At 45.6% G+C, this 26,629-nt stretch overlaps 1 protein-coding gene across 1 annotated transcript in view; it reads right to left on the bottom strand.

Annotated features, from left to right (window-relative positions):
* Positions 1-22,139, bottom strand: part of LOC149361246 (neprilysin-1-like) — a 51,111-nt gene extending 28,972 nt beyond the window's left edge. The window contains exons 1-4 of the mRNA XM_089568032.1: positions 21,976-22,139; positions 20,745-20,838; positions 18,565-18,618; positions 6,140-6,244 (exon numbers count right to left, since the gene is read on the bottom strand). Coding sequence (XP_089424158.1) covers positions 6,140-6,244; positions 18,565-18,618; positions 20,745-20,838; positions 21,976-22,139 — 417 coding nt within the window. The remainder of the gene's footprint in view (positions 1-6,139; positions 6,245-18,564; positions 18,619-20,744; positions 20,839-21,975) is intronic.
* Between the last annotated feature and the right edge of the window lie 4,490 nt (positions 22,140-26,629).

Raw genomic sequence — 26,629 nt, 5'->3', positions numbered from 1 at the left:
GGTAAACAGGGCTACTGAATGTGAGCTTGGCATACATGCGCACTGTATGTGTGAAAGTGCAGTTCACAATATTCAGAAATGCTTGATAGCCTTACAAGAATCTAAAATTTTGTTGGAATTCCTATTTGTTCTCTGTTCAAGTGTCGAGAGTTTTTCCGCTTCATCGTGTGATTAGAGCCACTTTGGTACTTAAGCTGAAATCTTTTCTTTAGCCTGCATGTTTCTCACTTTTGGGACAGAAACGTGGAGGCTAATGAAGAGAGTTCAGCTTAAAATAGTATAGACACCTAATCTTGGTGGCATGTTTTCTTCTCTATAATGATGCGGAAGACACTACTATGCATGAATCACCATCTGGTATTCGCGTGAGACCGCTAAATAATTTATAATCAACTTTTTCTGCCATCCTGTTTCGGTGAACAATTTGACTATGGCTATGACATCAAAGAGAGCTTATAGGTCACGTGAGGCGTGGAAAAACTGCACTTATAATCGCTGCTTCATCATTTTAATTCGCTACAGCGCTGACGCCAGCATTCCTTAAGAGCCAGAAGTACCAATTGTATTGCAGTTTTTCATGCCTCACGTGACCAATAACCTCGCTTTGAAGTCACAGCCATCATTCAGCTGTCGAAACCGAAATAAATACAGCAGGAGAAAGAAATTTGATTATAAATTATTTAGCGGTCATAGGAGGATGCCATGTGGTAATCCGTGTATAATACTTTATGCCTTATTACAAAGATAAAAACACGTGCCAAACGATAAGGACAGCAAAGTGAGCTATGGAAAGAAAAATGATAAGTCTAACATTAAGAGACCAAAAGGGGGCGGAGTGGGTGAGGGAACAAACGCGGGTTAATGACATGCTGCTTGAAATTAAGAGGAAGAAATGGGCCTGGGCGGGGCTTGTAATGGGAAGACAACATAACCGCTGGTCCTTAAGGGTAATGGAGTGGATTCCAAAAGAATGAAAGCATAGCAGGGGGCGGCAGAAAGTTAGATGGGCGGATGAGATTAAGAAGTTCGCGGGGATATGGTGGCCACACCTAGCAAAGGACAGGGTTAATGTGGAGACATGGGTGAGTCCTTTGCCCTGCAGTGGGCCTAGTCAGGCTGATGATGATGGTATGTGTCGCACCTGCTGCTTCGTGCTATCAGCTGGCCCATGCTTGGCCGACCAGACTAGCCAAATTTGTGATGTGGGTTTTCTATTGCACCTGCATTTGTGTACACAGAGGACTTGAATGGTAGCAGGCGATGCTGTGCATGTGTTCACGCCACAGCACACGTGACCCACACTGAAAGCTTCTCTGCCTTTAGTAAGACAGCTGCATCAGTCTGGGGCATAACGTATCCCAGTGCTAGAGTATGAGTAAATTGCTCTGGAATTTTAATCTGGTATCAGGTAGCATAGCGCAAAAGAAGGCTAGCGCGGCTGCCTAATATTCTCTTGGGCAGCTGTGTTGGATTTTCAGTGCCTGTTAGTGTAATCCGTGAAAGTTCACTGTAACCCATTCGTTTCGATGTAAATTAGGAAGTCCTTAGAGCCCTGTACTTTTTAATGATAATAACAAGGCAATGCAGTAATTCAATTGTACCTGTTCTCTTTCAACACAGTAAAGTGCTGCTGGGTCGAGATCACAGTTTTACTTTGTAGGTGTGCTCAGGCTGTCATCATCATCATCAGCAGCAGCAGCAGCAGCAGCAGCAGCCTGACTACACCCACTGCAGGGCAAAGCCTCTCCCATGTCTCTCCAATTTTGTCTGTCCTTTGCCACTTGCGGCCACTGTATCCCCACAAACTTCTTAATCTCATCCACCCACCATTTTTTCCTGTGTGTGTGTCTTCTTCGCCATTCTGAAATTCAATCATACAAATGGATTGATGCACGTAGCGTCAGGTGCGTAATGTGATACCAGCAGCTCACCCCAAGCTGTGCTCAGATTTGCCTCATTGCTGCAGGAGCAATAAGGCAGATTTGAGGCTGAGTGGTGCAAAAACATGATTTTTCAAGAATGTCTTTGTGGAAATTGCAATTAATCATGTGAATTTGCTTTCATTTTAGGAGCTGCACACAAGCTGTGCGCCTTTCCATGCTGATCATGCTGGCCAGGTACGCTTATGGTTACATTACTAGGTTGTTTTCATAATGGCAGTTGTGGATTTCTGTGTGGTTTTAAAACATAAATTGTATAAGTATTTGGCCTGCCACAAAAGTATTGTGGTGCATTCAAGGCCAGTGTTACAAAGGGATGTTTTGATTGCTGCAAGAACTTGAAGGCCCCTGTGTGGTCACTGTGGAAGGCCCCCTCCCTACTTAGGAATTGCTATTTGGGTTACTCAGTCATTTGGCAGAGGAATAGTGTATAGAGATAAAAGATGGAAGAATGCTTCCAACTAAAGAAAAAAATCCAGCAAGCAGTCATAGAAGCAGAAGTACAAAAATGGCAAGGCTTTCTCTAATTTACATCGAATCTTTTTCACTTAGACTTCTTATTGCATAGAACGGCTGATGCTTGGCTTACACACATATTTTCTTTAGGTATGCAGTAGGTCTCACATTCTTGTATGATATGGTCACGGTGCCAAAAAATGATGGTGGTGTTAGAAAACTCGGAATATAGAGGAATTTTATTGCTGACCTTATGGAGAACTATGGTAGCTGTGCAGTCGTTATAAATATCTTCCAATATTTTCACATAACACTCTTCTACACCCTGATTCCGCAATGCCTGCATGAGAGCTGTGGTTCCACCGAGTCAATTGCTGTCTGGTAGTCAATGAACGCTATATATTGGGGTTGGTTATATTCTGCCCATTTCTCTATCACCTGATTGATTGCATGAATGTGGTCTCTTGTTGAGTATCCTTTACGAAAGCCTGCCTGATCATTTGGTTGATTGAATTCGAAGGTTGTCCTGACTCTATTAGTGATTACCTTAGTAAATACCTTGTAGACAATGGATAGTAAGCTGATCGGTCTGTAAATCTTCAAGTCCTTCACATCTTCTTTCTTATGAGTTAAAATAATGTTCGCATTCTTCCAAGCTCCTGATACGCTCGTGGTCACGAGGCAAGCGTGTACAGGGTGGCTAGTTTCTCTAGCACAATCTCTCCTCCGTCCTTCAACAAATTTGCTGTTACCTGATCCTCACCAGCTGCTTTACCCCTTTGCATTGCTCCTGAGGCTTTCTTTACTTCCTCCCTCGTTACTGGCGGGATGTCCCATTGCTATGCTCTACTGCCTCTCTCCGTAACGTTCTGATTACATTCACTACTGTAGAGATTTGTGCAGAACTCTTCGGCTACTTTAACTATCTTATCCATATTGCTTATGACATTGCCCTCTTTGTCTTTTAGTGCATAAATCTGGTTTTTACCTGTGATTAGTTTTCTCTTCACTGATTTTAGGCTACCTCCATGCTTTAGAGCATGCTAGGTTTTCTCCATGTTAAACTTTCTTATGTTGGCTACCTTGCACTTATAAATAACTTCGATAGCTCTCCTAGTTCTATTCTATCTCTGAAGTTAGACGCCCTCATGTTTTGGCGTTTCTTCATCAGACCTTTCGTCTCCTGAGATACCTTGCAGGTATCCTCTCGCATGATCTGAGCACCTACTTCTGCAGCACGCTCCAATGAATTTAAATATGTATTTAAAGATAACAGTTAAGGTGGGAGATTGAGCTTCGAGATTTGCACTTCAACTCGGGAGTTATGCCACTGCTACACAGAATACTTGATCGCCGTAGAGATATTTCATCATCTCGCACCAAGCTGCTGTGGCGCCACTGTCACAGTTGATAATTTTGCTGGGAAGCTGTTGTAGCGCTCACACAGTTTTGAAAAGGCGGTATTCATTGTATTTGTGCTATTGGCAACAGTGATAATATGCTTGCTGCAGTGTTTTGTGGCTAGCCTTCTTTTTTTTTAGTGAAATAAGTTGTACATTTCATGTTGAGTATTCTTTCAGCGATTAAATTGCTTTGATTTTATTCCTTAGTGTATAGTTGCGAGTGCTTCATGTCTGAGTGCAAATTTCTACCACTGAAAAGCCTTCAAAATCTTAATAGATGTCCACACTGTTCTAGGGACTCAGTGGCTATTGGAAATGCCCATTTAGCTGTATTCAAGTGCCGTTGAGTTAATAGCCATTTGAAAGCCTTCAAAATGCCTGTGTGACACGGTTTTGTGCAGGTTTGATGCTGAGCAGTCTGCGTGCTTGAGTCGGGTTTTCCCACTGTCTGTATTTCAAACCTGAAACTTTTCGAAATCATCATTGGTTCATTAATGGAAGAAGTACTTGTGCCCTTTTCTGGAATTTCCAGAAAACAGATTAACTGAATTTTTTTGTATACACTCCTACCTTTTTGCAGGTGCTGCATAGTGAGAACCTGTATCAAGACGCCAACCTGCTGGACTTGGAGAAACTGAAGAAATTGTTTAGCCACTGTGTGGCACCCATCATGAGGGATGTGGCATTAATAAAGCCAGTTAAGGTGACCTTATCTATGTCCTTTTGCAAGCATGCTACACACATGAGAGCCATCCCACGAAGCACCGTTTCTGCAAAGCTTGTTATCTCACAACATGCATGCTGAATAGGGCAGTGACAGACAGATGAGGAGGCCTTAATGCAGTACATTATCGTACCGTGTTGAGCAGTGATGTAGGAGCCTTGCAGCCATGCAAGGTATTATCGGTATCATGATGGTAACTCCATTAGACACTGTCTAGTGCTCTGTGAGCCAGACTCGGCTCTTGAACATTCTGGGACTCACCCTTGGCTCTCGGACATTCTGGAAGCCTCACCCGGCTTGCGCATATTACGCGAGGATGTCTCCTGCTGTACGATCCTTACGCAGCTTGCGCACTTATGTGAGAGATGTCTCGCGTTTGCGAGCTTGCTCGGCTTGCGCAAATTATGTGAAAAATGTCTCGCGTTCTGCGACCTCATTCAATCGTCGCATTTTGCGTGGCAATAAACACGCAAAGATAGGCACGCAGAATTCACGCTCAATATTTTCAATAGGGTAGTCTGTTTTCAAAAGTTGAAGATGGCGTAATGTTCAAACAAGCTGGTCTTTTGTTGCATTCTTTTTTGCGCAAGCGTACTTTATATTTGTGTTTAATTCTAAAAAGGGTACTTCTGGATCGAGCTTTGGGATCCCTGCACGGCGGCCGAATTTTGGATGAAGGCGGAATTTTAGAGGCCCGTTTATTGTGCGATGTAGGTGCCCTTGAAGAAACCCCAGCTGGTCGAAATTTCCGGAGCCCTTCACTACGACGTCCCTGATAGCCTGAGTCGCTTTGGGACGTTAAACCTCCATAGACCATAAACGAAACTAGCCTTCGGGAAAGAAATCTACGCTATTTATCGTGTCATGCATAGAACATTTCTTTTTGTCTCCGCAGATACATGCATTTAAATGACAAAAATCTACCTCGAAATGAAAAGTAGCGGTGCAAAGATAGGCATCAGAATTAAACAAAACACCAGGATAAACAAAGGGTCAGCTAAGAGCACGACCATGCACCGCGATATCCGTATGTTTCTAACTCTGTCCTCATAATCGTGTACGCAAAATGGTGGCGATCAGTGCAAAACTCCTCCGCGGTATGAAGTAGTTCCGTACGATTTTCATCTCCGAATGGCTTAGAACAGAGGGTGAAGCAATTGCCGCGATCCCGCGTAGTCCAAGCTACGCCATAAGCAACATCTCCTCCACGCAAGAAAAGTTGTGTGAGTCGTAACTTTGGAAGATTTTGTGGTAGTCCAAAAAGGATTCCTTCAATAACATACTTTGGTTCACGTACGCCTCTAAAATTTCAGTGTAAAAAGTTCAGAGTAACGTGAGCTGGCTAAGTTTGCAGTAAATAAATTTTATTTGTTTAGGGTTCGAAGACGACTCTTCTGTCATCTTCTCGTGCTACCTTTGGAGAGAACAACTGTCAAAACTGATTACTTTGGTTTGAAAAAAAAAACATTTAAAACCCAATACTAAGCCCCCTGCCGGCACAATCTTAGAAACAGGGAATTCGCTTCTACTAAAATAACATTTCTAGCTGCAACATCTTGTAATGGCCTGGAGCTGGGCGCTTTTGAAAAAAATGTTAGAAATTAGGCCATTCTCACTGCGGGCCCCTTCGCCAGCTGGACCGCGCTGTCGGCAGGCCTGGAATCCGTAGCAGGTGCAGCAGTCGGTTCAGCTTGGGCGTCAGCATCGGCAGCGGTGGGTTCCTGCAGGAAACACATTTAAAAGCCGCATGCGAATTGATTTCACACACACACCACGGTCACCCAGTACTGATTTCCAACCCTCCCTGCGCTTTTATTCAATACTCTAACACAGGGAATTAACGTCGACCATGACTGCATTGGAGAGGCGGTGCCTTGCAATCAGCTACAATGAAGCCATAAGTGAAAACCAGGAGATATGTCACGGCGGGCGGCGGGGGATGGTCATTTCTTTCAAGCTTAATGACAAAGGGATCTCTGTCTCCTCACACTCCTCTTCACAACTGCGCATGACCATGGGGCTACTACCGTTTTTGCGTACACGACCGTGGCGTATGGTGAAAATACTACTGCCCTCCGAGGGCACGATTCTAGTGGTGGTTTCAAAAGGCTTTTCCCGTCTGTTTTACGCGTAATGCATGATTACCCCGCGTCTGGTCATCTCAGTTCGGCCCGAATACTCCCCGTGCGCAAGAACGGTTTCACCGGCTAAAAGTGCGCCCCATGACTGCATGGTAAGCCGGCAGTTGCACGCAATGCCAGCACAATAAACGCCCGCAACCGCCACAGCGGGTCTGCTGCACACTGTTACTCATCGCCGAGCTCCGCTCGAGCAAGTCAGCATAGATCTGCCGGGTACGTTTCCGAAGTCTTTCAATGGAAATCTCAGTACCATCTTCTGTGCAGATAACCTCACTCGTTACTGTGTACTCCGTACTCCGAAAATCCGTAACTCGCCCCATGGGCTTCGGCTCTGCCGGGGGAAACCTGAAATGCCAGGAAGTCTTCAAGCCCTGTCAGCGTACGAAAGGAAGACACCATCCCAGCTCTTTTGCGCTAGGCGCTCAAGTGACGTGACTCCAAAGTTTTTAACGACTCTCACCGCACCCCTTCGGTCTTGAACACTTGTTCCCGTAACAATTAGTTCGCCTTGTTTTTAGAACGTGAGCTCCACTTTTCCTTGCAAGCATTGAAGTTTACGTAAGAGCGCAGATATTACCTTGAGACGGCCACAATTAGCAGAGAACATAAGAAAATCATAAGAAAAAGAAAATAAGAAACAGAAAATCTTGGTATAGGTGGGAATCGAACCCGAGCTTCCGGCACGCCAGACGATTACGCTTACACTCCACCACGCCCGTTTTTTTCTTTATTGCCTGGCTTTGATAAATAACATTCAACAAAACAAACAATCAACAAAACACACTAAACGCTATGTACATACACACGGCACTGTCGTGTCAGCCAGCATGAATCTGGCTAAGTCAGATTAAAATTCATGCAAACTTCAGAACGGCGCTAGTTTCGAGAGCCACTTCGGAGGCTCCGCAGCGGCTTTCTGGATGGCCAGAAACCAGTCCATGCATTCCGGAAAGTAAGTTCGGGCCTTGCGTCTTTGTCACAATGGTAGCCTGCCATTCTGGAGCGCCATATACAGTGGAGGCCTATCTGCATTATTATGTCAAACTGTACCCCATCCTCATTTTCTACAAGTAAGTACCGGATGCCTTAGGAGTCTAGTGGTAATTCTTTCTTTAGGGTTCGCTGCAATACATCCAAAAAATAAACCCCTTCCAAACAGTGTAAAAACATGGTCTATTGTTCCCGGCTTTCTGCAAATGAAACATTGAGATCACCGGAACATTATATGTTAAAAAAATTTATAGGGAAAGGAATTATTGTCATCCGCCACGCTTGTTCCACTCTTCAAAGTGAACGAAGGCGCGTCTAGTAAATGCACAGATGTCTAAGAAACGTATCTTCGAGATCTCTACTGAGCCTTTCATGGTTAATTTAATTATTGCCACGTAAATTACACATATCCTAATTAAGCGAGTAGCGAAGTATACGTTTCCAGTGAATTTCCTTCGTACCTGGCATTAAAGCCCCTGGAAATTTTTAAAGTAGCGACAACCTTTGCAGAACGCCGCCTCTCCCTCTCCTGCGCCCGTCGCCTCTTCCCATTGGTCGATGGTTTCGCGCGCAAAAGTCCTTTAAACCCGCGCTTTTCGCGGCCGCAGACGCCATATTGTCCGCTACAACCGCGCACTGTAGGTTCGGCGGGCGTCGTTGCGGACACTGCACTTTTGCTTGCTGTGAAGAACAGCGGCTTTTGTTTTGCTCGGAACGTGTGTCAGTCACCTAACTTCAAGCCGTCTATCTGTGCGGCATGACGGGCTGCTGCGCCTTCGGGTGCAAGAACCGTCACGACGGTGAAAAGCGGTTCTTCGCGATCCCATCATCGAAAACCGACGCGGGCCGGAGGAAGGTTTGGTTACACAGAATTGGCCGGGCGAAATTTAACGCAACGCCATCAACCAGACTTTGCGAGGTCAGTGACGTGCTTTCAATAGCTGCTGAGTTTTTCTTTTTTTTTCAAGCTACGCTGTGCAGTGGTTTGTTCGCAATCGAGCGTATGGCCGCAGTAAGCTCGACATAAGGGCGCTTGCGTTGAGCGCATCGTGATTGCACGCACGCAAACGTGTAACTGACGCGAGGCACACGTCTAACTGTAGAGTGACGTTCCTTAAATTTGAGCGCATGCCGCAGTTAGACATACGTGCGTACTATAAGCGCAGATCAAACTGCGCTCTGACATGGTGAAGCGCACGCGTGACATTCTGCAGTCGCGCGCGTGCGCGCGTGCGTGCGTGTATATTATATATAGATATATTGCAGAAAAAGACAAAAAGAGAATTATCGCGCCGATATGCATCGTCAAGGCACCGTAGGCACCGTTGGTGGAAACACCAGCTAGCGCACGCTGGCTTGCGTTTACTCTCGAAATATGACCAGTAGCTGTGGGTATGCGTGATAGTGCCCACCGTAAGTGGGTCGCTCGTTTTCTGTCACATACTTTGTAACATCACTTCCGCGTTCTCGCTTCACCTTGACGCCTAACTAGTTAGGAGAAGGCTACGAATGCGAGCAAATCTGTGATAACCTCTTTTATTAATGCTAAAACGTTTTTTTTTTTTGTTAACGTTGCCCACAGTGAGGCCTCCATTATCTCCGCTTTGTGGCCGCTTTTTTTTTTAAAATGATATCCGTATAACAAAAGGCTTTGGCTTTACCGATGTGCATTTAGTACTCGGACTGTTTCCGAACCTTAGCCGGGCATGTCTACCTCGCGGGCCGGGTCGGGTTCGGGCCTCTATCGAAAAAATCGGGCCGGGCTGGGGCGGGTAACGAAAAAGGTTGACGGGCTCGGGACGCGTGTATAATTAAGGCCCGTGCAGTGCTCTAATAACGACTATACGAATATGAAATATTATCGGACAGATATGTTAAAATCGAGGTAGGTTTTGCTTCTCACTAAATGCCTGATGCCGATGAAACATTTACGTAGAACTTTATTGTCGCTTTGCTGGCAGGCGAAGGATATTTGCGAGGTAGGTTTTGTCCTTACTAAGTAACTATTCCAAAGAAAATTTTAATGCGGAAGTCTATATCGTTACAGTTCATGCACGCGAGAGAACATTAGGGGAGGCACAGATAAGTACAGACGTAGCGTGGCCTTCATACCGTATTTCGAGCACTCCCTCAATCGTCTAACCTGGTCCGCGATACACTGCAGCAGACCAAAACCGAAAGGCACTAGAAGAGCGGATGAACTACAGGCATTTATAATGCCTTCACTTGCAGGTGTCTTTTCGAATGTCAAACCTCTGCATCCGTAGTAGCACGCCCAGCGTTCCGGCGTGGACAGTCGTTTTGTTTGCATACCCCTCTTCACCAAAACAGATCACCGCAAATTCGTTCTACGGCCTCGTGATTCACGGTTACGTTCAATGCACGCTCCACTCTCGATATCAAACTTGGCACGCCCGGCGCTCCAGAACATGGTGCGCGTGCGGCTCGACCAAAACAATCCATCTATGCGTGCTCATTTTTGCCTTTAGACGATTCAGTGAAGCATGCAAATGTTTCTCCTAAGTCACCGGTGTATTTATGCAGCGGAACGCACGGTTAATGCGGAGACAGAGAGAAGAACTCGGCAAGCACGGGAATCCAGCGCAACCAATTGAAAAGCGGCATTAGTTCCGTCGGAGCGGGCTAGAGGTCACCATCGCAGTCATATGAAATCACAACGAAAACAAAAGTCGTTCGCCCGGCGCGCGGGGGAGGAGGAGAGAAGAGGGAGGGCGTCTTGTCGCTACTTTAGTTTTTTCAGGGGCTTTACCTGGCCAGCGCCTCCTCTATTTTTACAATGCCAGCCGCATCGGCCGCTTCGCAATGGGAGCCGTCGGTACACCTGATTTCAGTTATTTGCCGCGCTGCGGCGCTAGCCAGATAGTAGCACTGCTTGCGTCATGCTTGCGTATGGGCGCGCGGTGGTGATAGCGCTGTCCTGCTCCTACTCCTGGCGTCTGTCAGGTTGTTGCTGTCTACAACTTCTTGTGTAGCTCTCGCTTCATCCGTGGCGCGGCGCTTTTTCCAACGGCAATCGGCTGTAGCGGCAGCTTTGCTCGCCCTTTGCAGAGGTGGCCTGTGGCTATCGCTTCGCCTATCCCTTGATGATGGCGGCTGGCATACTTTATGCGCTGTTTGAGGTACATGCGCTACTTATTGCTCTTTCTTGCTAGACGAGTAGAGTATTATAAGTTTTAAGGCTCGTTCGTTTTTTGGCACCATTGTTACCGAAAATTGTTTTGCGCGGGTAAATGATGTGGTCCGCGAAGCTGACGAGGTGTCCTCGCAGCAGCAGTAAAATGGCACCGGATAATTATCTGCAACAGGGCTGCTGCTTTCAGTTTTGCGTGAAGAGTGGGCAATTTTAAGCGCGTTTAAGTGGAGCTCAGGAACTTCGCTGCACAGACAGTACAAAAGAAGTTGACGTTTAAGTGCATTTATTCACATATATTTACAACAATTTACAGTAATAGTATACACAACTATTTGTATTTATAGCCATTTACATTTTTAGAATTGGTGTCTATTTGCTTGTATTAGCAGGTATTAACAGTCTTAAGAAATTTGCACCTAGCGCAACCACTTTTGTACGCACGAGGAGGAAAAAGCATCTCGTGCGCGAGCGGAACTCAACAACAATCAAAACACACCTAACGCCCGGGTGGAGACGCCAGTTCGTACGCCCTCACGTGTTTGCTCGCCCTCTCTTGCGGCGCCGAACGACAACGCCGGTAGAAGAGACGCTGACGCGGCGCCGAAGAAACTCTGCCTTGCGGTTCGGCCTTTACGGTGACTGCCCCTGAACACGTGCTGAAGAGGTCGCGATTTCCATTTTATCTGCCTCCTTTTCTTCAGGCGCTTTTCTTTGTTTTCCACCGTTTTATTAGCACCTGGTTGCAGTCAGGACCAGGCAGAACTTCCGATCTGCTTTGGCAACAGCTGCTGCGCCGTATATTTGCGAATGAAGTTCATTTTTCGCTTCTCAAAACAATAGTAGCTGCAGGTTGCCAAGGACAGAATAATCTTTATCTAGTCGTCGTAACAATGACAGCTTATCCTGACAAAAGTACAGCTACGACTTGAAAGCTATTGCTGTCTGGTAGTCTTGAAAAATGCCTTGTCGTGAAGATTTCCCATCCCTTCTTCATTTCATTCACCAATTTTTCTTACTGAACATGATAGAATCCTAATAGCATAACTTATTACTAAATACGTTTACCATCTGATTTCATATTTTCGCCAAGCAGTTTCAGTTCCTCTTCCGGAATGTTTCAGCGCTGTAGCTTACCTAAAATACCGACATGATTCGGCAAAGCCGCCACAGCCTTCCGTTGCAATGCCAACGGCGCTGCGCCGCACTGTCTGTGACTCTTTAAAACCAGCGCCTGCAGCGGCTTCGCGATGACCAGCGCTCCACGGTGAGCAGCGCCACGAACAGCGCGCTTAATGACGCGTCCATACCTGACAGGCAGCCTGATGGTCATGAATAAAGCCCCTCAATGAAACAAAAGTAGCGAAAAGCTTTGAACTTTCCGACACTCCTCCTCTCCTGGCGCGCCGCCGGAGAATCGAGCCTCCCATTGGCCGAGGCGTCGTAGTCACGTGTTAGCGCGCTTTTTGGCTCCGCAGCAGACGCCGGCGCCATTGCTGGGGCTGGGAGTCGCGCTTCGTTTTCATTCTGTGCAACAGTTTTGGCGGGAAGCATTTTTTTTTTCATCTTTGACGGCGTGTACGTGTTGCGGCGATGCCGAGCTTATGTTGCGCGTATGGATGCAACAACCGAGGTGGCAGTGGCAAAAGATTTTTTGTAATTCCTTCCAGAAAAAGCAAGGCGGCTCGCCGAAAGGTTTGGCAGCACAGGATCGGCCGGTCGGCCGGGCAAACTTCGATAATGTTGTGGATCCGCGTGTTTGTGAGATAAGTGGTCGTTTTTCAGTTGTTAGTCGTGTTTTTTCGGATGATTTGGTGTGAAGCGCCAGCGGCTGCAGTCTTCCTTCGCACTAAATGCCGTTTGGCATGATTCTAAATAGACTCGTTCGCTAGCGGGTACGAAAGCCGTGCTGAAGCGCAGGTTTAATGTTGCTCGCATTGCGCGGCGCGTCGGCTTGGTTTCAGTCGGGCTCGTTCGCATGTTGTTTGAGCCCGGCCGTTTACCTTGCTCGCTATGAAGGTCCAGGCTTGATGTTGCGCGCATTGCTTGCCGTATTTATGTTGCTGCAGCGGGACTCCTGGGCTCACGAACTCGATACTAAAGGGGCGGTACTCGCTGTTTGAGCCTATACGCTGCTCATGCTGCTCGCGGTGCAGGTCTAGCTTTCATGTTGAGCGCATCGCTAGACGTATTTGTTTTGTTACAGTTGCACTCCTTCGCTCACGAACTCGACACCAAAGGTGTGTTACTTGCTGTTGAAGCTCCTCCTGCTCATGCTGCTTGCGATTAAGGTGTAACTTTCATGTTGCGCGCATTGCTGAACGTATTTTTCAAGCTGCGTTCTAAACCGAAATCGGGCGTTACTGTGCCTAGGCACATTAACGCACCTGTCGCTTGAATACTCGATATCTGCGTGGATAATACTTGAGAATGCAAGCAAGGACCTCTGTATAACATAGTTTCAGACATTTTGGGTTCAGGCTGTCGTCGCTGCCGCGAATTCCTGCGAAAATCACGCTGCGTGGAGCTATGTAACGTGGATAGGTGGTGTCAAATGAGCACTATGGGCGCGAGCAATGATCCAGACGATTTCCAAAGTTCGACATTGGAAAAGCTCCTCATGGCTTTTAATGTGCAGTGGTGACGTGTTAACACTTGTGTATTCTTTTTTCAGTTATGAAAGGTCACGCTCTATATTTTTTTTCGTGCCTTGTATCTCCCACGCCACAATCTCAATGCGGCCGAATCGGAGGCAGAAAATGCAACAAAAATCATGCGGGTGCGCGGTCCGCTGCGCGCCAAAGCGCGAGTGACGAGAAAGCCACTCGTCGAACGATGGTAGTCACTCTAGTGCCGCGAACTCGCTCGCGCGCACCACTTCCAACGTGTGCTCCGCAGTCAAAGCGATCGAAGGACAAGAAGTTTCTATAAAGGAATCCAACGTTGGTCTGGGCAGTTATTACAGTAACTGATTTTTCAATCTCTCATTTCATGATGTCATTTTGACCGAAGCCAAGTCACAAAACGCAACACGAAGTTCATTTGGGTGCGCGGTCTACTGGGCGCGAAAAGGCGACGGTTGGGAGCGTCTGCTAGCTGCTCCCGACCTAGGTGCCGCCACCGTCGGCGCCCGGGAGAAGCCGAGAGAAGGAGCGCCGGCATAGGAGGAGGAGGGAGGAGATGTCGCTACTTTTAGTTTATTTAGGGGCTTTAGTCATGAAGGATGCAGAGCGCCGCCTCACGAAGAGAGATAGAAATGATAACAAAGTGGCCTCTTCCGCTTTCCGTTGTCTGGCGCCACCCAGATGGTCTTCTCCCCCGCAGACACACAGCAGGCACGAAGGCTAGCCGACGGGGGAGAGTAGGAAAGGAGGACAGGAGAGGGGTTTGGACGGTCGGATCGGCCCTACTCGGCAGGCATTGTAAAAATAGAGGAGGCGCTGACCTGGCATGTAGTCGTAGCGCCGTCATGCGGCGCGCAATGAAACACCCAACACACGATGTACGGCGATGGTTCAGCAGATGGCGCGCCTAGTGAATGTAAATGTCATAGCAACTTATCTTCTGGTTATGTGCTGAGCATTATGGGTGTCCAAATTGCAGATGTTCGAACCGACCTTTCTCTCCAATTAACCAGGTTCAGCTATTCTGATACCCTCATGGCCCGGGTCGGGCGTTACAGAGGGGAGTGGAATACATAACATAACATGAATCAGAGAAAAGCACAGCCATGCAAATAGCGATGTCAGTCGTGAAGAATTAAACAAAGCAAAAATGATTAAAATAAGAAAACCAAAATATAACGGCTAAAGTCCAAGAATATAATACAATTAAGAATACGATGGTAAGAATCAAAAATAATAAATAGCGCGTATGCTATTCATTTAGGGCAATAAAATTAGCTGTTAAAGCATTTTTGAACAAGGTAACATCTGTAATAGACGCAAGAGCGTCGGGGAGGTGGTTCGACTCTTTTATTGAAAGCAGGAGGAATTAATTGTGAAAGGCATTTGTGCGGCATGCAAAAGATTTAATTTTATGACGATGGTCTAAGCGACGTGACGCATAAGAGGGCCTCTGGAGCAAAAGATCGTGAAGTGTATCGTGGTAGTATTTTTTATGTAGCAAACGAAGTCAAGTATCTGACGTCTCACTGGGAGCGGTGGTAGGTGTAACGAGTTTTTCATGTTAGTTGTGCTGGCAGTAAGAGGGTTATTACTGAATATGTAACGAGTAGACCGATTCTGAATAGCTTCGATGGTTGTTGCTAGAAAATTAAAGCAGGGATCCTATACAGAGGCAGCATCCTCAAGCTTGGGACGGATAAGTGTTTTATAATGTTGTAGCTTAAGGGATGAAGAAATGTTCGCGAAAATACGTTTGAGATAGCCTAGAGAACGATTAGCGTCGCTAGTTATGTAGTTTATGTGCTGTTCCCTTGATAACCTGAATGAGAAGAATACGCCCAGGTGTTTGTAGGACGTTACCTGTTCCAGTGGGGAATTCTGTAGGACATACGATGAAACACTGGGGTTAGGTCGAGATACATGCATCACTTTACACTTTCCAGAGTTAAGAGTCATTGGTCAATACTGACACAATGCAGTTCCTGAGTTCCTGATTGAAAAATCCTTTCACCATTAGGATTGGTTATTTCGTCATAAATTACACAGTCGGCTGTAAAAAGGCCAGCGCGAGATTGAACTTTGGTGGGTAAGTCATTGATATAGATTAGAAAGAGTAAAGGAGCAAGAACAGAGCCTTGTGGCACTCCAGAATAAACGGGGATAAAGTTGGAGTCATTTTTCCTAACTGTTACGTATTGGGAGCGATTTGAAAGAAAACTTCTCAGCCATGCAAAAACATTAGGATCCAGACTAATATGTTAAATTCGAAGAGCAGTAGACTTTGGCATACCTTGTCAAAACGCGTAGAACAATAAAAAAATATGCAGTCGACAATACCGCCGCGGTCTAGGATGCAGTGAAGGAAGTGAGTGAATGATCCCAGTTGCGTTTCACATGAGTAATGCTTTCTAAAGCCATGTTGAGAACTATGGAAGAAAGAATGACAATCAAGATGAGCATCGATTTGGGATAAAATGATATGCTCAAGGACTTTGCACGGGACACTTGTCAAAGAAATGGGTCGATAGTTTTCAACAACATGCTTGTCACCATTTTTATGTATGGGAACAACCCTCCCGACCGTCCAGTCATCAGGTATCAAGCCCGTGGATAAAGATTGCTCGAAATGTTTTGTCAAATTGATAGAAGAGTAAAAGTTGGTGTCTTTAAGGAATTCTGAAATGATGCCATCAGGACCACAAGCATAAGACAGCTTCAGGGAGTCAATAAGCTTCTCCACACCAGCTGGATTAACTGTTATAGGAGGCATCATTGTGACAACGAGTATATGTCGAAATGGGGCTTTGGGACGTCTTTATGACTGGAAAACCGACGCTGCGAAAAAATAGTTGAATGCAGTGGGACATTGTTGATCAGTAAACGGTACACCATCACTGAAGTTAGCAATCATGCCATCACTTTCAGGGCCTTTTACCGTTTGCCAGAACTGTCGAGGATTAGAACGTAGCAAATTGGGGAGGGCGTGTTTAACGAAGTAGCGTTTGGATTCGCGTAAAGCGTGAGTGTAAGTACCATTTGCGGTTTGATAGGCATGCCATCGCTCTGACAATTTTGAGGTTTTAGCTGGGCGGTACACACGCTTGGTTTTATTGGCTAGACATCCAAGAGCTGCGTTATACCATGGTGATTTGGTGTATTTAATTACTCGCATGGAAGTGTGCTTGTTGATGAGCTTGAATCCTATGTTTTTGAACAAATCCCAGTTTTGTTATAGGATACGATTTTCAAAATTGCGCAGAAATTTGTCACAAAAAGGCGATAACACAAAATTAATTGCTTCGTAGCTTCCTCGGCTGTAATTCCTAACAATCTTCACTCTTTGTCAGCATTGGGAAAAGAAAATCTCAGCGTAAATACAGAGATTGAATGGTCGCTAAAGCCTGGAAAAATGCTGAGATTTGACAAATTCTAGACACGTTGCTGAGATAAGGTCAAGTGTGTTTTCGGAATGACTCGTGCATCTTGTAGGCAGAGTGGCAATTTGAGAGGAATTAAACGTTGAGCACAAGTCGATAGAAGATTTAGGTTTCCGAATCTGTGGGATGATTACTTTAGCTTTCCGCGCTCCAAGAGATATTAGGGCAACTGAAATCGCCCAGGAGAAAAATAGGAGATCCAGGAAACTGAACAGAGACTAGATTAATGACGTCATGAAGGTTATTGACGAATTCTAGGTCTCTGGACGGAGGAGGATAACATGCAAACAACTATGAGCTGTGTTCATTTTATGTTTAATAAAACCCATGCTATTGCTAGACCGTTTGTCACCTGAATTGCGCATGAAGATATATTATAGTCTACGGCAATTAGTACTACGCCACCTGATCTGTAATTTCTATCATTGCGGTAAAAATTGCTGTAGAGTTTGCTACATTCTAAAATTTAATGGTACTTTATTTGAAAGCCACGTTTATGTTGGTACTACTATGTGGGATGCACAAGAATCAATAAATGTACTTACACGATTTTTAAGGACACTCCGATATTAGTGTACACAACAGAAAGCTCGTTAAAGGACCCGCGACCCCTCTGTGATCGCTACGGTGAAAAGGTAGACGGTTGGTCGATGCTACTAGGAGCAGCGGCACAGGATAGTGTGAGTTCAGCGTCAGGTTTTTCGGTAATGGCAGGTTTTTTTAGGGGAGATGCAATAACCGTATTGGTGGCAGGGTTGTAGGTTTAACATTTCCCGTTCATGTGGAGCCTGTTATACTTGAGCTGGCATGACGTACTGCGAAGCTTTGCAAATTCTAAAAGGGTTTTTTTAGCGAGCCTAGTTGAGGGGCAGAAGTCTTCACCGAAAGAAATATTGTTCTTTTTTAATGCGGTCCGATTGAACAGAATTATTTGATCTTAGAAAAGACAAACTTGGCGTTAATGGGCCTGCGCGAATTTCCACTGGCACGTCCGAGACAATGCGAACGCCCAGTGTAATCAGAGCTCAGAGAAGAGAAGGCGGGTAGCTCATAGAGTAGTGAAATTATCTATTGCTCGGTGTGCATTGGGTTTTCTTGGGGCACTACAGGTATGTCATAAAAAATTATATTATTGTCCCAGGATCTATCCTCGGCGCCATCCAGGCGCGCGGGAGTTAGTACATTATTGCCGGAGGGTTTCAATGCTGTCAGTTTAGCGAGCAGGCAAGCTAGCCTACCGACAACTTCTTTCAGGTCTTGGCCTAAGCTATCTTGCTTATTACTGATTTCATTCACCGAAGGCTGAAGTAGCTCTGGGCCGCTTTGTTCCGCGACAGTTCTAGAGTGTAAGTCATGAAGCAGCTAGGTTATTAAGGCGAAAGCCTTTAATGCCTCATACTGTCGTTAGCAGACGCGTCGGCAGACGTGTCGACAGACGCGTCGGCAGCAGTGTCGACAGACGCGTCGGCAGATTTGTCCGCCTTTCGGCGTCACTGCTTAAAAAGAACCTGCGGCGAGGGTGCGAAATCCCTTTTAATAAATTCTGGTATACACACAGTTTGCCCGAACTGCGCGTGAAACGACACAGAACACCGGATGCGTTGACTAATAGGAAGCCCCTCTCTAGGGCTGCACCTTGGCACAGGCTGGAATCGGTCGTTACTAAGGACAGTAGCCAATCGCAGCGATTCTTACCATTGTAGGCTTTTGCAGCTCGCCTGTCCAATCTACAGGCTTGGTGTCCTCGACCTGAACAAAAAGAACATTTGTGTCATGCACGTGATCGATTTCCTTCAAAAAGTGGGCAGTAGTAGAACGAGATAGAATTTTGCCAGCAAGGGTTTGCAAGATACAATGAACTCCGATCTGTTAATAACATTCTTTCTCGGTTAGGTTCACTGCCTCCAGGAAGGGCGCCATGTTTTTCTTGAAAGCTTATATTCCCAAACGTGTCTATGAGATGCAGTTGAAGAATTACATTAGGACATTAACCCGATCAAAATTTCGTGATTTTACACCAACCCACAAAGCTTGAAAGAATTGAAGCTACTACCGACTTTTCAAGTCTTTTTCTAGTTACGTCCTCTGCAGCCTCTTCAAAAGTGTATTTTTTCTCCATATTTCCACCGCCAGTCAAATAGTCTGTTACAGTGCCATTCTAAATGCAACAAATCTCCCAGCCTGCATTTCACTTACGCACCTTAAATGCACTGCTTCTCCTTAGGCAGTGCTTGTATACGACTCAATACCCCCTGTAGTAACTAATAAAATAATATCTTTGCGCTAATAATGCATAGATTTCTTCGTTGGTCGGTGAACGGTGGTCGCAAAGCCCACTGTTGACGGATTTGTTGAATTTACTGGCCAAACTGTGCTCTCAGCAACGAGGAAGTAAAGCTACCACTATTGTTTTCACCGTTCTCGTACGTTCCATGTACTATGAGATAATAATGCATACATTTTCTTGCTGATCGTTGGACTCTGGTCGCACAGCCCACTGTATACTGATTCGTTGAAGTTACTGGAGAAACTGTGCTATTTTTTACCATTATTTTACGCTCCAAGTACTATGCGCTAATAATGCATAGATTTTTTGTTGATCGGTGGACGGTGGTCGCATAGCCCACTGTGGACAGATTTGTTGAACTTACTGGCCAAACTGTGCTCTCAGCAACGAGTAAGTGAAGCTATCACTATTGCGTTCACTATTCTTCTACGTTCCATGTACTATGTACTATCGGCCGGAAAATAAAACTGACCACCGCTCAGGGTAGCGGAGCGGCTGGGGGGCCGCACAGGGGCGCTGTTATCTCGCGCCGCTCGCTGGCAGCCAGAGTGCCCCGAGTGACGACAAATTCGCCCTCGCCCTCGCGCGGGGGCTTGTCGCGCTTGATAAATATCTAGTGTTGCGTTCAGCTGCCCTGCTGTTGACGGTCCCGACGAAAGGGAGCGCGCATCGCCTATTCATCGAGCATATCGGGCTGTGGAAGATCAAATGGACAGCCGCAGTCCGTCAAACCGCGGCTGTATGAAGAAACGAGTCGGAGTTTTGTTTTTGGTTGTCCTTTTATATTGCCCTCATGTTAGATGTTACTGCTAATCCGCTGCATCCACCATAGCCGGATTTTAGGCAGCGCGGTTGAAGAGGCCGCATCGGCAGCCACCGTGACGGGCGCTTTTTCACGCCAGTGAGTAACAGAGACGACGAACCTCTCTGCGGGCGCTGCTTCTCTTTCGAAGCTGTCGTATTGGCACTGTGTTCGCAATAAGCTCGATATTCTGTTCAGAAATCATCTGCAATTTGTTTTTAACTAGGGTCTACGATACGTAGTCTTTGACGATAATTTCTTTACAATAGTTCAGTCCCGAAGAGATTCTAGGAAGACGAATCACAAAAATTATTGTCAGTGATGAAATTTATTTGCGAAAGCAGATTAAATATCTCATTGGCAGTCTTCAGAGTGACCTTAGTGAGACGAGAAGTTGCCGTCTGCCGCGGTGACTTGACTTAGTCGTCTTGGCATAGTCATATAGTGCCGCCACTAGGTCTGGTCGTCGGCGCAGGGCTTCCCATTCCTCTTTGACGGCATGCCAGAGCTGGTCAGCTGTGCCACCACAAAGGCGCCGTGAGGAAAGTTCCTTCTTCATGATTCCCCATATGTTTTCGATGGGGTTGAGGTCAGCCTCATTAGGCGGCCACGGGAGCTGACGCACGGCGCAGCGCTCAAAAAGGTCGTTTCCAGCACGCGCCTTGTGCACGGGCCTGCGCTCGTGCTACAACACGTAGCAGACATCCGAGAACGGTCCGTCCAGGACGTAGGCAATCATGTTGCCGGTAAGGATCTCGCAGTACCTCGGCCCGGCTCGATCCGTACGAGTGGGCTGAGGCCGTCCCTACTGAGGGTGTCCCAGACGCTGACTGAGCACCAGCCACTGCTGAGCACGCTGTGGGTGTAGTCAGGGAGATACCTGTGCATAGGGCAGCAAAGATGTTCTAACAAACATTAGCATATGTCGGCTCCCAAACTTAAATCAGGTAGCGTTAATATAACAAATCCAACACTCTGCTGAAACTTCTGCTCGGCAGGAGAGAATAACCTACTTCGTATTCAATACTTAATCTACGTCAAATCGAACAAAAGGGAAAAACAAGGCTGCGCTATATTCTCAATACTACGATGTGTTGCAAAGCATACTTCATTAGCTGTAAGAATGACAGGTCATAGCTGCTGTTGAGCGGGCACCACAAACGTTGCTGCTGGTCCCAGCGCGTGCAGAATGTGGACTCATCCGAGAAAATCACTTCCCGCCACTCCTCTGGAGACCACTGCTGGACGGCTGTGGCGACGCTGAGTCTCTCTCCTCCCTGTTTTCTTGTGAGGTGCGGCTTTTGAGCTGCAACGCTGTTCATTAGACCTGCTTCTCGCCACCTGGATCTAATGGTGTCGCAGGAGAAGCTCATCCCAATTTCGTCACGAACCTCCCTGGCGTTCAAGAAGGGGTCTACAACTACTGCAGCAACGATTAACTCATCTTCTTCAAGCGTAGTACTCCTTGGCCGTCCACTGCGCTCAGCATCGGAAATTCTGCCGTGATCATCCCTGTATGCTCTAAGAACACGGCTCACCGCTGTTCTTGTCCTTCCGGTACGGCGACAGATTTCACGCTGAGGGACGCCTTCTATGCCCAATCGCACGATCCGCCTTCTTTCCTCGACTGGAATCCTTGGTGGCATTCTTGCGTGGTACTGAAGCCGATACAACCGTTCTCGGTTTTATAGGTTCAGTGGTCCCTCAGTGACCAATGACCAGACAGAATGTTATCAGGATAGCAGCGCGCACTGTAAAGGCTCTGGCCTATAACGTTGACAAAAGTAAAAAACGAACATTCAATCCAGGTTCACCATTAGATAACGGGAAACCGCGGAACGTATAAAACCGAGAACGGTTGCATCGGCTGCAGTACTTCGCAAGAATGCCACTGAGGATTCTAATCGAGGACAGAAGGCGGATCGTGCGACTCGGCATAGAAGGCGTCCCTCAGAGTGAAATATGTTGCCGTACCGGAAGGACAAGAACAGCGGTGAGCCGTATTCTTAGAGCATACAGGGACGAACACGGCAGAATTTCCGATGCTGAGCGCAGTGGACGGCCAAGGACTACTACGCTTGAAGAAGACGAGTTAATCTTTGCTGCAGTAGTTCTAGACCCCTTCTTGAACGCCAGGTAGTTTCGTGACGAACTTGGCATGAGCTGCTCCTGCGACACCATTAGACCCGGGTGGCGAGAAGCAGGTGTAATGAACTGCGTTGCAGCTCAAAAGCCACACCTCACAATAAACCAGAGAGGAGAGAGACTTAGCTTCGCCAGAGCCTTCCAGCAGTGGTCTCCAGAGAAGTGGCGGGATGTGATTTTCTCCGATGAGTCCACATTCTGCACGCGCTGGGTCCAGCAGCAACGTGAGTGGTGCCCGCTCGACAGCAGGTATGACCTGTCATTCTTACATCTAATGAAGTATGTTTTGCCACACATCGTAGTATTGAGAATACAGCCCAGCCTCGTTTTTCCCTTTTGTTTGATTTGACGTAGATTCAGTATCGAATACGAAGTAGGCTATTCTCCTCTGCCGAACAGAAGCTTCAGCAGAGTGTTGGATTTTTTATGTTAGCGCTACTTGATTTAAGTTTGGGAGCCGACATATGCTAATGTGTTGTGTTGTGTTGGGTTTATTGGCGCATAAGCAGCTAAGGCTATCATGCGCCAAGAACAAGGTATGGAAAAAATATGCTTGAGCAGAGTTTGAAAACAAAGTGGATAAAAACGTTGGTGTAAAGGGCCTAAAAGTTATTTTACTAACTAGCTGATAAAAGACAAGAATTTTAAAAATGTCTGATAGAGAAACTTTTAAAGGTTGGGTTACCTCCGCAGACATCCTTGGCTCGGCAAGGATTTCGAGGCTCCCAACAACTCAGAAAAAGACCTCAGCTTCCTTCTCATGATTGAGAAAGTGGCTGAGGTGTATAACTGTATGCAGTGAAGAACAGGGTGAGTAAATTAGAGTTGATGAAGAATACTGGCTTCCTTTAAAAAGCTAAAAACACAGGGTATACTGACAAGTGCATCTTCGCCTAAAATCAATGCTGGATGAAAAGGAATGTGTTCTTTGTAAAAGGTAGTAAAATGTTTTTTCCTTAGTGATTCAAGTTCTGTACATGAGAATAATATGTGGTTTATTGTTAGATCATATCCGCACTTTTCACAAAGAGGTTGGTCTTCTTTTGTAAGTAGGAAGTTGTGTGTGAGATGTGTGTGTCCAATACGGAGGCGGCATAAAATAACTTCGATGAAACGTTCTTGGTGGGAGCATGACTTCCATTCTTCTATAAATGGTTTTACTAAGTGGAGCTTATTATTACCTTCAATATTCCATTCAGACTGCCATTTATCTCTGAGCTTAAACTGTACTAACTTCATGCCATCTTTGTAGGGAATGTTCACTTTCTTTATTTCTTTGTTGCGAGCTTTTCCAGCACATTCATCTGCTTTCTCATTGCCAGCGATTCCAATGTGGCTGGGAACCCAGCAAAATTTTATGTCTTGTCCCTGTATTGTGGCGCTCGTTATGTTATGTATGATATCCCCGATTAGTGGTGTCACTGCAGTTCTATGGTGAAGTGAGGTTAGTATGCTCAGAGAATCAGTGTAAATGATACTGCTCTGAATGTTCTCATTTATTATTTTTTCTAATGCCAGTAAGACTGCGTAACACTCGGCGGTGAAAATGGATGCACACTCAGGTAGCCGTACTATTTTTTCCCAATTATTCTGAACTACAGCACTTCCCACGTAGTGCGCCGATTTTGATCCATCGGTATAAAATGCTTCGTATTCTCCGTATTTTTCTTTGAGTGCTAAATATTCTTGTAATATCTGTTCATGTGGTGTATGTTTTTTCTGAAATTGTGTTAATGTGAAGTCGCACACAGATGGTAGGCAGTACCAAGGCGGGAGTGGATCAGGTTTGCGGGCAATATTAGGTAATATGTTCATTATGTCTAGTTCTTGGCATTTCTCTTCAAAGCGGAGAAGAAGTGGTCTGATTGCTAGAGGTTTGTTGGTAAATAGTGTTCGAGATGGACACTTTGTAACGAGTGGGTAACAGATGTGTTTAGGCTGGGAACGGATCTTTAAGATGTATGAGCATGTTAGCATTGTTCGTCTGTCTGCAAGTGGTGGTTCATTAGTTTCTACGTAAAGGCTTTTTATGGGTGATGTCCTGTAAGCACCAGTTGAAAGACGCAGACCCATATTGTGCACAGGGTCCAGTCGCTTCAAGTACGACGGCCTTGCTGATCCATACACTATGCAGCCATAATCTAAAACGGAACGTACTACAGAGCGATAAATCTGTAGAAGGCATACCCGATCAGAACCCCAGTGTTTGCGTGAAAGGACTTTAAGTATGTTCAGTGATAGCGACGCTTTCTTCTTTAGTGCGTTTATGTGAGGCAGGAAAGTAAACTTTTTATCGAAGGTGATGCCTAGAAATTTGTGTTGTTTTTTTAAAGGCAGTTTGGTTTGGTTTAGGTGTAATGTGGGATCTGTGTGCAAGCCTCGTTTGAGTGAAAAAAGTAAGGCTACTGTTTTCTGTGGTGAGAACTGGAAACCATTCTTGTCTGCCCATGTTGCCAGTTTGTTGATTGTAAGTTGTACCTGTCTTTCACATGTAGATATATTGGAAGATGTGCACGCTATCTGAAGATCGTCGACATAGACTGAATGTGTTATGGACCTTGGTATAATTTTGTTAAGAGAATTCATTTTTACAATAAAAAGAGTTGTGCTTAAAATACACCCTTGAGGCACTCCATTTTCCTGAATAAAATCCCTTGAAAGGGTTGAGCCTAGACGAACTTTAAATGAACGGTTAGTCAAAAAGTCTTTAATTGAGTTCAGCATTCTGCCATGGATGCCAAATTCAGCTAAGTCCTGAAGAATCCCGAACCTCCAGGTAGTATCATATGCTTTTTCTAAATCAAAAAAGACGCTAAGACAGTGTTGCTTGTGTATAAAAGCTTCTCTGACCGTATTTTCAAGGCGGACTAGGTGGTCTGTAGTGCAGCATCCCTTTTTAAATCCACACTGATGGATATCAAGAAGTTCACCAGATTGAAGAACAAAGGTTAGTCTTATATTTAGGACACTTTCGAAGGATTTGGCAAGGCAACTAGTCAGGGCTATGGGTCTATAACTGCTAGGAGAAGTTGGGGGTTTACTAGGCTTAAGAAGCGGTACAATAATAGCTTTCTTCCAGGCTTCCGGTATTCTGCCAGTCATGAATATTGTGTTAAAGAATCTTAAAAGTGCGTCCACGGCTGGCTCCGAAAGATGCGCAAGCATTTCATAGTGTATTTCGTCGGGTCCTGGAGCAGTTTTTTTGCCGGCAGATAGTACTTTATTGATTTCTTGGAGGGTAATTAGACAATTGTATTTTTCATTTGTGCCTCCACTTGTTGGGAGCCTCTGTTTTTCAGCTGTGTTTTTGTGTTTTAAAAAAGACTGTGTATAGTGAGATGAACTTGAAACTGCAGCGAAATGTTCTCCTAGTATGTCTGCCTGTTCCTCTATGCTTGTTTGTGTGCCGGGTGTTGTTAAAAGCGGAATTGTGAATGGTGAAAAGCTACCGTTTAATTTTCGAACCTGCTCCCACATTTTTTTAGATGGGATCTGACTGTTGATAGATGAAACATAATTCTGCCATGAAGCTTTCTCGGCACTGCGACGGACGTACCGAGCTTTAGCTTTTGCTTTTTTAAAAATTAAGAGATTTTCATGTGTCGGATACCTACGGAATTTACCCCAAGCTCTGTTTTGTTGTTTTTTAGCTTCTTTACATTCTTTTTTCCACCATACTTTATGGTTTTGTCGCGTCACTCCTGACGACTGAGGAATAGCTGTGAGTGCGGCAGTTATGATACAATTAGTAAACTTTTCGTTTATCTGGTCGATAGTAAGATTTTCTAAAACTATATTTTCTAAAGTTGCCTTTGCTCTAAAAAGTGACCAGTCGGCGAGGTGAAGCTTCCAGCGCCGTGGCCTTGTGGGGATTATTTCCGGTGGGGATGTTAAAGTGATTAGTACAGGGAGGTGATCGCTGCCATATGGATTGTCAATGACGTCCCAGTTAAAATCATTAAAAACAGAAGGTGAGCTAAAAGACAAATCTAAAAAGGTCATTTTCCCCGAGGCAGGGGAGCAGTAGGTGGCTTTTCCTGTATTTAAAAGACATACATTGTTTGTGAGGATAAAATCTTCGATTATTTGACCCCTAGAGTCACAGTGCTCGCTTCCCCAAAAAGGGGAGTGAGCGTTGAAGTCCCCAACTACTAGATACGGTTCTGGAAGTTCATTGATAAATTCTTGTAAATCACGGACTGTTAATGTAGAATGTGGAGGAATATATACAGAACAGAGAGAAATTGTTTTATGGCTGACGACACTGACCGCAACGGCTTCAAGTTTTGTTTTGAGTTTTATTTCTCGAGCAGGAACGCCGCTTTGTACGATAATCGCGACGCCTCCAGAGAGTCTATTTGCCTGCTCACGATCGCGTCTAAAAGTTTTATAATGCTTCAGGATATTCATATGTTGTGGACCTAGATTGGTTTCCTGGAGACATAAGGCTACGGGTGACATTGATCCTAAAATGTTTTTTATGTCATCGTAATTTCTCAATATTCCTCTACAGTTCCACTGAACTA

This window comes from Amblyomma mixtum, chromosome 2 (assembly GCF_055824585.1).
Source record: "Amblyomma mixtum isolate Tamu chromosome 2, ASM5582458v1, whole genome shotgun sequence".
In the NCBI taxonomy this organism is placed as follows: domain Eukaryota; kingdom Metazoa; phylum Arthropoda; class Arachnida; order Ixodida; family Ixodidae; genus Amblyomma; species Amblyomma mixtum.
This window is presented reverse-complemented; position numbering and strand designations above follow the sequence as displayed.